The 14,960-nt window shown below is 32.1% G+C and overlaps 1 protein-coding gene across 2 annotated transcripts in view; it reads left to right on the top strand.

Moving 5' to 3' along the window:
• Window positions 1-14,960, top strand: part of LOC110994155 (sodium/calcium exchanger 3) — a 71,835-nt gene that overhangs the window by 39,632 nt on the left and 17,243 nt on the right. For both annotated transcript variants that reach the window (XM_045630103.1, XM_045630102.1), the window contains exon 2: window positions 8,182-8,273. In XM_045630103.1, coding sequence (XP_045486059.1) covers window positions 8,182-8,273 — 92 coding nt within the window. The remainder of the gene's footprint in view (window positions 1-8,181; window positions 8,274-14,960) is intronic.

The raw sequence follows: 14,960 nt of genomic DNA, 5'->3' as shown, positions 1-14,960 counted from the left end.
TTAATAAACAGTTTTATTTGTGCATTCGCTCAAAGTTATTTACTTCATTATTGCAGTTTCAATATTTGCGAATCGTTCAGGATTTCGGATTCGATTAACAAAGAGTTAATGCTATATAAAAATTGGTGAAGGTTTTATATTTAGTATTTTTTATTATATCGTAGCCTTGTGTGTCTTACACACCGTCGTTTGGGATCTAAAGCATGCCGGTTTCCTAACGATGTTTTTCTTCAACGTTAAATGTCTGTATTATATGATATGACATTTGCATACAATTAATATGACATTTGCAGCCTATTTATATATGGCGGACTACATTCACCACTATCTTAGCACGATACGATTTCATTTCGTTTCATATACGATTTTATTTCACTTCAACCAGCACCATCGTACCCAAAACTGTCCATTGGTGCCTTCGTGACTCGAATTTATGATCTCAGACCTCAGACGCTCAAGCCAGTTCTTACTCTTAGATGGTTATAAATATAAACATAATATGGTGCTACATTCTTTATGTTAATAATAATAAAAGCCCTTTAGTATTGTCTTTTATTTACATAACTTTTACACATTTAAAGAAAAACACTTTTTTAACGGATTATAGATATGTATTATTATATTTAAACTTATAATTATTTGTACATAATTTTAAATTTAAACCGACGTTTCGCGTGCTTTACAGCGTGCGTGGTCACGGTGACTGAAGACAAACGTGTTAAATGTCAAAAAGTATTACAGCTGCAGAAAATGTTGTGTTATCTGTATTTATTTCCCCGGAGTTGGTATCGAATTATAAGTTTAAATATAATAATACATATCTATAATCCGTTAAAAAAGTGTTTTTCTTTAAAAGCCCTTTATTCGCTGACCCTTTAAACTTACATGCTATTCTTATTAAACAGTAGTATTCTTTAATCTAATTCACATAATTTATTATCAACCACTTTGGTCAGGTTGTCTGTCGACATAGGCTTCCCCTAATTGTTTCTACGTCTCTCTATCCTTGGCAGACCTCCATACTTTATGCTAAATTCTAATAAATTTGCTAACATCGGATTATTAATAACATGTTTAATTTTAATTCAGTTTTGGAATATAAGAACTGGCCGGCCATGGTGTTTCATAATAAATTATGGTTATTGATTGGTACTAACAATAGAAATGTATTGGACGGACACAATGACGTCATTTTCTTTTAATACTGGCGTAAACGTAACGTATTTATAGTGATTTGGTAGTTTTTTTCTGAATAAGAACCTCTTTAGAACTGACCTTTATTAAGATCAATTTAGGTTCTGCGATATATTCCGTATTTCATTATTAATATTTGAGGCTGTGAGAGTCTATGGCCGAATTCATACTTTAAAATACCTTTTTATGCTTTAAAATATCTTTAATAGTAGAACTAATTATATATCAAATAAGCCGACTAGTCTAAGTAGAATTTATTTATGTAATACCCAATAGTACCTTCTAGAAGGAGCTAGGCAGGCTTAATTAACCAAAAATAAATGGGCGTCTATGTACGGAAATTGATTTCACACTATACATACCTTATAGATCGTGTAAATACTACAAAAATCCAAACATGGTATTTCACATTAAAAATGGTGACTGTTTCATAAGTTAAAAGCAAAATGTTTTATAAGAATATTCTGATTTGTAAATAGTTGCTCATCCCTGAGGCTGTAGGTTCAATTCCAGGACATATAAACCAATGGATATTGTATCTTTGTGCGCAGTTAACACTCGCTTGTATGGTAAAGGAAAACATAATGTGGCAGGCATCTATTACCTTCTTCTTCTGTCTATTAAGAAAAGTAAATTATCACGAAACCGATAACAATAGCTTTTGTTGGTGTTTTACAATACCATACCAATAAATAAATAAATTAAAAGTTAATTATATTAATACAATTTATTATTGTATTAATATACTATGTATTTATAATTACCATTAATTCTGTAATACGTAATAAAATTTACCATTGTAATACAAAATAAGCCATTAATTCCAACGAAGCCCCTTGATAAATGGCGGTTATTAACTGAGCTGTCATTTTCACTTGTTCTTAACGATATTCTTCATGGCGGGAATAAAATATAATGATGTTATTAAGGAAGTTTTGTTAATAAGAATGGAGGGTAGGTTTTATCATTAACTAGTGAATCATTACGGTCAAGTGTGTTTTCTTTTGCAATTTACATGGGTCAAAAATGTAAGTACTTACAAAAAAGATGCAGAAATATCTGCTCTATCAGGGAGGGACTCGCAATCGCGCATCTATCAACTATTGCGAGTTGTTTCTAAGAGAATTTAAATGCGTGCTACTATTTTTTTCCTTTTTTATATTATTATTAACTTACTTAAGATGTCCTGTGGAACATGGTGTAATGGTTGCAGCTCCTTACAAATAATGTGTAAAAAAAAACCTGGTGCTGAAAAAGAGTGGCAGAGAGATTCTTGCCAGTTTTTCTCGTCCGTCTTGCCCTAGATTTGAGAACTAGCAGTAAATGTAAAATTGTAAGTATTTAATATATATTTCTTTTTGGCGTTCATAATTTTACACTGTGCTATATGAATAAATTATTTTGAAATCGATTTTGATGTTAGTCATAGTTAATTTTAGTTTTGAAAAGTATTGTATAGTTTTGTTTCATGTAGGATTAGAAAGGCAGACCAAGTATGCTACAAAGAATCATAGTAAATCGATTTTAGATTTGTCAAAGAAACTAAACTGGATAAGTAGAAAATGGTATCGTATTTAAGGGATCATAATAATGATAATGATTGATCTATATATAGTTAGATCAGATTGGAGGGGGCAAAAATAGTTAATAAATATTCTTCGAAAAACAAAAGTCGTATGAATTCCTCTTCTCAGCGAGTACTTTTGTCTTAACTTATCATCATGCATGTGACAATCAGAAATTATAAATATAAAATCATATAAATTATTTTGAAATTATGGTTTTGCCCTTTTCCGTGTTTTTACAGCTAACAATTTTTACCATCATAACAATAAAAATATTCCATAACCTACAAGGATTATGCGATCCCTTAGTAATAATGAAACTCACACCAAAGTAATGTTCTCCCGATAAATCCTTTAAGCTGCCAATATTACCCGATATTACCAAAACGTCACACGCAAGGTTATTAGCAAGCTTATGACTTCGTGGCTATTTAATTACGTGAACCAAGTAATCGAAATATGGGGGTTCGTCTTTTCATATAATGATGCGCCGATCAACGTCTATTTCGTATATTATATGAGGCTAATAATCAGAAAATGTGGTCTGGAATCAGGACAATAACTCCCAAACAGAAGTATGTGTTAAAATGTTCCGTGTTATTATATTATCGAAATTCTGTAATGAAAGAAACCCAAACTTAATGAATAAAAACATATCAATGTGAATGTTTTCCTCTGATAAGTTGACGATTGGTTTAACGCATCATAACACAAAAGGGCTCATTTTTTCTTTCATCAATTCATTTTCTTTCGTCAATCTTACTATAGATGCCTGCTACTATTTTTTTTAGTTCAACATACAGGCCAATACTTGAAACTAACTCGCTCCCATTTTTTTTATACAATAGTAGGGGAGCCCAAGAGGGGATTTCGGGATTTACTCAAGCGCGGCAGATTAATATACAGGGGGATACCTTGTACCCGGTTAAGTACCTCCACCAAATATGAGGCCCATATATAAGGCCGCCCGTGAAGGATACAGGATCAGATTAGTAAAAAAAAATTGATCATCAGACATTCTCGAGCGCGTCAGATTAAGGTAGTGTGAGTTAATCACATCCTAAAAAGTGTATATTCCACTAATCTGACAATTTGAGAGTAACGTAAAGAGAGGGGAGGGCAGCAAAGTTGTAAAAAAAAACGTCATCTTGACATTCTCGAGCGTAGCTAATTTTTTTTTTATTTTGAATGAAATAATTCAAGTATATTGAAAAATATATAATCTGACGATTTCCGCAAGCCGAAATAACAAAATTTCGTTGATAAAGTTCGTGCGATAAACGCGTGCAGCTGCGTGATGCCTACATTTCCTTCTCCGCGTTTCCCTCAAAATTAGATTTCATGTGAATTTGAACCGATTCGGACCGATAGATTTTGAGAAATTTTGAAAAATCTAAAAAAATAACAATTTGTTTTTTTGAAAGTGTTTTTTTGCAATAACTTTTAAACGGATTTATCCATCAACTTCAAAAAACTAATCCACCTTTAAGCTTAAAAAACGACGTCGATCGCCACCAAACTGGTCAAAATCGGTTGATTCGTTCGAGAGATATCGTGAACGAAAGAAAACCGAAAAAAGTGTTTCTATCACATAACTTCGACATTTCATATCGGATTATCGTTTTTGATGAAATTAAATAATTAGAGCTTAAAAAATGCGTTGATCGCCGTCAACCGAGGGAAAATTGCTTGATCCATTCAAAAGTTATTGGGGTTTGAAAATTTCAAAAATAGTGTTCTATGAAACTTCTATCAGACTTTCGAGCTGGGAGAACTCAAACGCATAGAAATATTATTTCTTTGAACTCAGCGAGCTCACAATTTTAAGCGCCCAGGAATGGAATTGCAGGGATGGCCTTTAGCGTGAACCGTTTTTCTAATATTTTTTTTGTCAGATCAGGCAAATCCCTCTAGATAATCGTCAGATTATGACACAGTACGTTTAGAATATAAATCTGAACCATATATATCTTAATCTGACGCGCTCGAGTATTTCAAATTGGCGAATTTTTTTTGCACATTATAATAATGGCTGCGAGTTTGCGTCAGATCGAAATCGTCAGATTATTGAATGAGAGCTTTTGTTTTGGTGCACTTAACACCCCCTTTGAAAACCTGACGCGCTCGATTAATTTTTTTTTTTCATTTTTAACCCTTACGTACAACCACCCCCATCATGCAAATGGTCAGATTAACATACGTACATTATTAAAAATACGTAGAACATTGATGCTATCAATATCTGACGCGCTCGAGTATGTCCATGCAACAGTTTTTTTTTACATATTTAAACATCTATAGCCGCTTTCCCCACCGATGAAAAGGTATATATCATATAACATTTTTTTCTTCTTATCATCTAAGCTTTGCAACCCAATAGGTCTCCACGACGCTCGAGTAAATCCCCATTTAGCATCGTGGGCTCCCCTACCACAAGGGGGCAAACGGGTGGAGGTTATATCACCTGATGTTAAGTGATGCGCCGCACATGGACACTCTCAATGCCAGAGGGCTTACTAGTGCGTTGCCGGTCTTTTAAGAATTAGTACCCTCTTTTCTTGAAAGACCCTATATCAATAAAAAAAAAGTTTAGTCGACATCACAGGAGACCGAATACCTTTATATTCTATGAACGCTTTTTATGTCAGTTATAAATGAATGAAACTTTAGTGAAAATACGTATGTATACATAAATATATCTTAATTTAGTGGACTAAGTAATATTTAACTCATAATAGACAGATTCGTATCGCTGATTTTAGAAATAAACCATTCTAGACTGACGAACGTATTAACCTAATTACCTGAAAAACAAGGTTAACATTACAATTCAGGAATTTAGAAAATATTCGCTGTATGTTAGCTACGATTTATGTAGCATTATGCTAGGCCGTAGGCTATTACAGAACTAATTACATTAATAACGATACAAGGTTATACTTACGTTCCAATTAAGAAAAAATAGATTTGATAGATAGAGAATTATATATACGTTCCATTACTGCAATTATCGAGTGGCGTTAGTGGTTTATCTTGAGGTCGCGCATTCGATTTCTGGCTAACCAATAACTTTTTTTATTTAATAAATACATCATCAGGAAATTGAATTGTTTTAGAGTGTAAAAAAATATACAATACAGGTAACTGATATCGTTAGGATAAAACAAAATGTTTGTTATGGAATCAAAGATACAGGTATCACTTATTCCACGTCATTTAATTTGTTTTGTCAGACATCCCATAATCAGCAAAGAAAACAGGACCCAGAGAAAAACCCAGCGTAAAAATTCTCGGTACTCTTTTAAAATATCAAATCATCATACGAAATAACTATGACAAACATAGAAACGAGGGAGATGCGGGCCGCGCTTCGACATATATATATAACAACTTTCACTTATATAAGTATAAGTTATCATATAAGTTGGGTTTAGAAGTTTAGTTACTGTTTATATACAGATTCATATTTTACGTTTTAGTTAGTCTTATTAATTTGTTTTTTATATTGCTTAAAATTAAGGTTCTATATACTTTTCTTTATTAGAACATTTGATTAAGCACTTCTTGCACTTTACTCATCATATTTCTTTTTTAAATTTTTCTTTAATACAGTTGCCTGGAAGAGATCGCTTCTTAGCGATAAGGCCGCCTATTGTATCCCTTATAATTTTTATATTGTATTGTGTTATTTGTGTATTTTTTAATGCAACGAAGTGTGAATTAATAAATAAAATAAACTGTTCTATAAATAATGGATTAATCTAAATTGTAGAGCGACATAATTTTCTTTATATGCAGGAACTTGGATAATTTTTAATTCCGCCCAACATTATAATCGAATTAAGTGTAATGAAGGAAAACAGGTCTAACATTACGTAATTTGAGGGAGGTTTTATTAAATTAATGTTAACGTTTCTTTCTATAATTTGCTTTTTATGCTTAATTGACCTATATTATGCCGGATCAGGACATGATTATGTATCTATATATTGCTGCCATGTGTAAATTATCTCGGTGTGACTCAGCTCAAGAATAACTTATAGAATGTTTTCAAAAAAACGCTTTGTCCTTACAAGATAAAAATCTTTTAAACAATTTTATTCTACGTTTGTAGAAAAAGCAACACTAACTATAAACTAAACTTATGACAATAGCTAACTTCAGGGTGTCAGTTTTTTGTGACGGTGTGCGCACATCGTAAAAATTTACTCTCGTCGTTTTTCCGAGCGCGCCAAAAGACGTATAACTCCAAAAACTTTCTAGAAATAATTATTTCGACAGAGACTGTGCTTGTCTCATTTTTTTATATTTTGGTCACAGCTTCATTCATGGTTCTCGTCTCTTGTGGCAAGATAATTATTTTTATATACTTTTGTAATTTGAGCTATCCATGAATACGTGGGATAAGTTTTTTTGTTTTTTTATGTTATTTTAGAGTAAGGCATTTATTTTTATAAGATTGTGTGTGCACTTTATCCATTATATATTTTTTTCTTACTAGGGTTACTTGACGAATCGCTTGTTCGCGATGAGGCCACCCGATCTTTTATAATTTTATATATTATTTTTTTTTCTATAAATGTAACGAAGTGTAATAAAAATAAAATATATTATAGTATTCATAAGGACTAGACTCTTTCTACAATATACGAAAATTAGGCGGTTAGGGTAGATAATAGAATAGATAAGCTTAAAAAAATAGAAAAGCTCCAATCATTAATATACATATATAATAACTCTGGAATACAACGAAAGCAATTGATGTATGATCGATATGATGAGTCATGTTCACAATCCTTGTTTCATGAATTAAGTTTTTAATATCACCTAGTTACAACTAATATTAGAAATTTTACTAAATCACTATCTGTGATCGGTATCGTGTTGACAAAAAAAAACAAGATTAATTACCAAATTTGTTTCCATACCTACATAGTTTCATAAGACTAAGTAGGCTTTCAATGATGTTTATATATAGATTAGCTGCCCAAGCGAACTTCGTTTCTCCTTCGTTTCACAAAATAAATTTAATTTATACTTTAGCCTCAATAACACGTTGTAATCATCATATTGAATCGTAGCTTATATGACACGTTTGTCGGTTTGCCATAGCAGTGCCATCTATTGATTACTTACTCAAACCAGTCGAAAAGTATCGACGTCTATTAGAATCTGGAGTTGTGACTATCAATTAATTATTATAGACATATAATTTGCTATAAAATAAAATTGCGACGATAATTAAAGATCTAAGCTACCCTATCTCCTAAGTTGGACCAGACTGCTCACGGTGTGCCAATTTAATTTAAAATCGGTTAAGTAGTTTAGGAGTCCATCGCGGACAAACATCGTGACAGGAGATTTATATATATATGAATGTAAATAAAATATGAATTTAATTAATACATAATTATTGTTACAGAAAAGTAATCCCGCTGCACATAGTTGAAGAGGACAGCTATGAGAAAGACGTACTTTTCTACGTCAACATCGGTGACCCTGAGTTGCTTGATGGTATGTATGGAGATGATGGTTTCTTTATTAAATTTTTCATAATTATACCTATATATTATCTCAAAATAAAGCACTTTAGCACTTTATAAAGTCCTTTTTAAAACTTGTATTCAGTTGTATTAACTAAATAAAATATAAAACCCTGAGAATTTTTGCAATAAGCAAATTTGAAAAAGGACTTAATTATTGGAATCACTTTACAACTAAATAAATTACTCATTAATTGAATATCCACTAAAATAAACAAAATTAATATTTTGATTATTATTGAAGGTTGTAGATTGATCGAGCATGTTTAATAGATTTTTTAGGATGTTATATTCTTTCAATTTTTATATAATACTTAATACAAATAATAAAGTTAGTTTATCTCATGGTTATATTCTTAATTTCTCTTTAAAATAAGCCAACAATATGACAATATTTCGTGTTATTTTTGAGCTTCCTGTACAACACCTGAGCTACGGAAGTGGTTGTGTTGACATAACTAAGAAATAATATACCTTTCGACTCTTTATAAAGTAGGTAATATTATATTATAAGTTAATAAGCATTTATTTTCGGTTTAGATTTAAAGTATCGATCGATATAAGTTAAGTATATATTTATACCTTAACGTCTGGGTTATCTGGAAGAAACTGCCTTTATCAGTAAGGCCGTTCATGATGAATTTTGATAAAAAAAAATATTAAAAAAATAAATAACTAAAAATATTAGCGGATATACTGTGTTGCCAAAAATAGAGATTTTGCAATATCTTTACAAATCGTTTACTTTATTCGTACAAAATTCCAATAAAATTATTGAGGTGAACCTGGTAAGGAAGGGCTTTCAAATCATTTACAAGGATAATGCAATAAATGTGCCTTACTGGTTTCTTATATGTTTTTGGGCAGAAATTCTACTTTTTGTATGGAATAATAATAATAATAATAGCCTTTTTTATCGGACATTTCGGCGTATTCTTTATTTTTATTTTTCGTAGATTGATTCTTTCTTCCATTTCTGCTTATCCGCTTGCCAGGTGGCAAAGGCCTCCTCCAATCTACTCCATTCTGGCCTTTCTAAGGCCACTCTACCCCATGTTGTTCCCGCGACTTTTCTAATGTCGTCGTCCCATCTGTTTTGTGGTCTGCCTCTCTTTCTCTTTCCATCTCTTGGGTACCATTGTGTGACTATTTTACTCCATTTATCCTTTCCCCTGATCATGTGACCTGCCCATTTCCATTTTTGTCTTCTTATTTTCAGAGCCACGTCCTGTACCCCAGTCCTTCTTCTGATGTCGCTACTCCTTACTTTGTCTTTATTTTTGATCCCAGTCATGCTTCTTTCCATGGCATGTTGACATATCGATAGTTTATTTGTTACATTTTTTGTTAAAGCCCATGTTTCGCACTGGCAGGATGCATGTGTTAAATAATTTGCTTTTGGTTGAATTGTGTAGGGTCTTGTTTTTCATTATTTCTTACAGGCTCCAATATTTTTTCCAGCTATTCGCAGCTCTTCTTTCGACTTCTTTGTTTTCGTCGTGGTCTGGAGACATCAGTTGACCGAGGTATATGTATTCTTCAACGTAGGAGATTTGGTTCTGTTCCACTATTACAGGGTCTTTGTTGCCATTGGTCATGATTTTTGTTTTATCCGGGTTTAGCTTCAATCCGGCCTTTGCACTTTCCGATGCTAGATCATTTATCATCTTGCTTAGATCAGCTGGTGTTTTTGCAAATAATACGATATCATCAGCGAATCGTAGGTGCGTTAGCGTGCGCCCATTTATAGCTATGCCCATGTCTCTCCATTCCAGATTCCTGAAGGTCGTTTCTAATACGGCCAGAAAGAGTGTTGGTGAAAGTGGGTCACCCTGTCTCACGCCTTTTTGTATTTGAAATTTATTTCCTTCTTTTTTTAGGCGGATACAAGCCGAACTGTGTTTATAAATATTTCTTATAATTCTTATATATTTGTGTTCTATACCCAGTTCCTTTAAGGCTTCCCAGATTTTTGAGTGTATCAAAGAATCAAAAGCTTTACTATAATTTTTTTATGGAATAATGCTCTCAAATTATTATATTTATATGTTATTTAATTAACACGGAAAATAATTCTCTGATATTATTATTTAAAGTCCATTTTTTAAATTCAAAATAAATATAATTCCATTGATCTTTAGCCACCTTTAAGTTTCAAAAGGAAAAAAGAGTATTTCAAAAAAGTAAGTTATCATAGCTACTATAAAATTATTTCATATAGCAAATAAATTAGTGGTGCTACAACCTTATTAACCTGGGCCTGAGATTTCATTTTTAATATGTGTTACATATCATTATTCAAATTAATAGTCAAATATGTGATCAGCCTGTGCGTGACACACGCCGTCGACTTCATGGTGTTATTAAGGCAAGACGATTTTCTCATGGTTACGTTAAATGCGCATATATAAAAAAGTCTATTGGTGCACAGCCGGGGATCGAACCTACACCCTCAGGGATAAAAGTCGCACGCTGAAGACAAGGCCAACAATGCTCATATATATTATATTAGTTTGCTTGAAAAGGTGGTAAAATGTTCACACGCAGTTTCTACGGCCATCGTGTAGGTTTAAAGGCGATATACAACATTTATCGTTTTTTATATCGGTTTTTCTGAATTATTTATAATACAGCCCCGAAAACGTCTGTAGTGAGGGATTACGGTATGTTTGATTTATCGCGGGTGGGAGTTTTTCTTCTAACGTAAAAAACTGGAATTACGATTCCGGGTACTTACCTGTAAACGAGCAACATATTACAGTAAATATTTTGCAAATAAAACCTCTTTAACGGGTTTACTTACATCCAGTATTATTTAATAATGTATTTTAAGTTGGCACCTGGTAGATATTACCAGTGAGCTCACAGCCGGTTCCTTCCTCAACGAATAAGTATCGCAATACACGAAGCAAATGTTGCCAGCATTCATGGTCACTGCGACAGGGACAAAACTTTTTGAATTTGTATTATTTTCTATACAATATTTCTTAATTATTTTTATGGTTACTATATAGATTAAGACTATTGTAAATACTGTATGTATTTGTGCTTGGACTCTAGAAAATAATAATAATAGCCTTTGAATTCAGCTTCTTTTCCATTTAAAATAGTTTCTATTTTAATAATTTTTAAGGTGCCCTTGGCAAAGGCGCCCTCCAAATGCCGCCATTCTTTGTTCTGTGCTACTCTCTTTCATGTACCACCTCCAGTTTCTTGAACTCCAACTTCTAAGCTGTCTTTCCACCAGTTTAGTACTTTTTGCCCCACTTCTCTATTCTATAATAGGAGTTGAGAATGCCAGCACAAAATAAACTATTTAGCCACTCAGTCTGTTAACCAAGCTGAGATCTAAATGGATATAAATTAGCTTGATTTTTTAGCATACAAATATAACGGATTATTAAGGCTGAAGGTGCGAAACCGACAAACGTAGATATTTGTTATTCAATCCCTTGAATTATTTAGAAGGTCACTTTGTTTCGCAAAAGAAAAACATTACTCGCGGTAATATGATTGCGTTCGTATTCCATTTTGAATGTGTCACTATATTATGATTTATAAAGAACTTCGTATAAAATCCACCTAAAAAATAATAACATTTGTTTAGAACTTAAAGTGTAGTACACTTCTGGAGATACTACATAAATTAGTATAAGCTCCCAGAGCTACTTACAGAAATATTTTCGAAACAATTCAAGTCAAGCGTCCCCAAAAGACCACCATCTACAGAGAGTTAATGGCAATCGGTCTATCGGTCTTAAGCTGTAAATGACCTCTGCCTCATTCAGGGGTCATAGGACCTTAAGTTATGTAAATCAAAAGGTTTGCAATGCGCTTGCCAATGGCACTTGCAGGCAGCAGTATCCTACCCGTTTTTCTCATTGTTTTATAAAAAAATCCCCAAAAATACTTAGCTGATATAAAAGGCTTGATGGTAATTCTGCCAACAAGACAACAATTTTGACGGCAATTCAATCTAAAATTTTGAATGTAATAAGTCATTGCAATGCGGAATGTCTTATTATATGTTTCATATGCGTTCGTCTTGTACAAATATGTAACATATATCGAATTGGGGACTCATAAATATGTACCATACCCCGTGTTCCTAAAATCAGTCGTGAACTGGGCATTAGAATTTATAGGTTTATTCTATTTGTGTATGTAGATATGTGCTTTTTCCACAATTTGATTATGTATTACATAACTTGGCATTTAGTTGGTATGAGAATGAAAATACATGATCGATTTTTCTTTCCCTGAACACGATTACTGTTTCGCACCGAGTAATTCAGTCAATCGTATTTAACCAACCACGTAGGGGTTAGGGGGGTAGGGGTCCAAATTATGTTTGTCCCTTCCTTTGAACTTTCAACCCTTAAAATAGCTCAGGTGTTGGCTGTAGTCGTCACTTGGCGGTTTTCGCATCACGTGTTTAATAAGAGAAACTCTCTTAACTCCCCTATAAAAGTCTAAATTATAAATTAATAACTAATTAAAAAAAAACAATATTGTTATTGAAAGAAAACGGTTTTTTTTATGGAATTAACTACTTAGTTTGTTATAGCAGATCTGGGAAAAAGGTATTTGTACGTAAAACGGTTCTCAAATCTAAAAACTTATGAATTGTTATTCATTCTTACTCAATTTTTTATCAAATTAAAATAAAATAGATTCTAATGGACAAAAATAATTACAATTGTTACCCATAAATGGAACCTGTTACTGTTTAAATCACTTTCCATCAGTATAGTTATTATATAAATATTTTTCGTTAATTTATGTAAATTCGTATTGCAAATACACCACCGATATACAGGATGTCGTATTTGATTAACCTGGTTTATACAGCGGTACAATTTACGGCTGGGCCGGAAGTAAGGTTAATTTGATTGTGTTGATTTGCACGATGCCAACGTTTATAAGGTGAATTGGCACATTTTTGTAAGTAGCAATTCTTAAGATGACTTTGTACATAAAATATTACCCTCGGCTGAATAAATCATCACCTTTTTATATTGGAGGCGTTTTTTAGATTCCGTGCGAATTTTGTACACACAATTTTCGCTTGTCGATGTGGCATGTATTAAATGAAAAATCATATTCTACTTGGGTCAGATTGGCAGATGGGATTATATATGTATTTATCAGTACCATTTAATACAGTACATATTTAGCGATATCAAAGGCGATAAATTACTTAATTATAAAGAAAACATACTAGATTTAGTTAATGAGATATATAATTCAAAGTATATGTTATTTTTTAGTAACTAGGGTCACCTGGAAGGGATTGCATGTTAGCGATAAGGCAACCCGATGCCTTTATAATTAATGTTATCTTAATATCTATCACATACGTAATGCAATAGTCTTAAAAAGAAATTCGTTGTAAAATGGGAGGTGTCCATCGATACTTGCGTAAATACACTTTGTCTTTATACGCGTTGCCAAGCCCAAATATTAAATAATAATAGAACTATATTAAGGTTATACAAATAATCGAATACACATACATATGCACGACGGGGTTCTAATATATTCTTCGTATGCTTGTGGCGTTCCAAGGCCGACCCAATGTATTTCGTGTTCGCACTTTACGTCTATTATTCTATCTTATTACAATATCATATTTTTGATAAAGGATTAAGAGTTTAGCTAGTCAAGCGAGATGTATTTTAATACCTAATTTGGAAAATAAATGTTATATCATAGTTTAATATTTTATTATAAAAATAACAATACTCCTTTTTTATTTATACTTAAATTTATTGCTTATGATTGTAAGGTCATTTTTCATGAGAATAAATTGTTTATGTGTAATTGTTTTATAATTACTTTCACTCGCTTCTGTTCAATGTCAGAACAGATAACTGACCTGTGGTTATAAATCTATTTTCCTGTTTTTTGGTTATCAGTCAGCTGTGGTTAACAAGACCAAATATTATTCTAAGCAAGTTTTGGAAATGTAATTTAGATTTTTTGAAAAATGACCTTATTATTTTTATGCATGTTTATATCAGTATATTTATCTAATGTATCTTTCTCTTCGCACCTTCTGCACACTTCACTGGTGGATCGTCTCTGTGTTAAGTAAGATTTTGTTTATTTTTATTTCCCGAGATATGTATGAGTGTTAGTGTTTTATACATATCTCGCGGTAGTGTTATTAGTTTTCGTAGAAATAGTGTAGTATTGTACTGTAGTGTTAGTGAAAATGTGATTACATATCGGGTAAAAAAGAAATCTCAATATATAAAAGTATGACAAGAAATACAAAACTTTTGTATTGCCAGTAAATTAGTTAGAAGCATACAAGCATACAATTAAAGAATGCATTCAAAAGTATACAATAACTAATATAATATCTATATTACGATACATTTCTAACGTTCTACGTACCATTACATTTACATTTTCACTAAGTATTGATACCTTGCCACTTTTCTCCCCTCGTCCATTACCTTGATATATTTTTACGAGGAAATGTCTTGATAAGGTTTTATTTACAGTAGCTATCTATCTATTAGTGTACCGCTATTTATTTTGTATTAGTAACAGTTTGTAGTCTTAGCAATTCTTTTATGTGTTAGAAATATATAATGTTTACTATAATTCAGAACATATATAAACACTTCATAATCTGACAAATATTATT

Source organism: Pieris rapae, chromosome 11 (genome assembly GCF_905147795.1).
Source record: "Pieris rapae chromosome 11, ilPieRapa1.1, whole genome shotgun sequence".
Classification (NCBI taxonomy): Eukaryota; Metazoa; Arthropoda; class Insecta; order Lepidoptera; family Pieridae; genus Pieris; species Pieris rapae.
The sequence above is the reverse complement of the archived record's forward strand: the minus strand, read 5'-3'. Positions and strand labels throughout refer to the sequence as shown.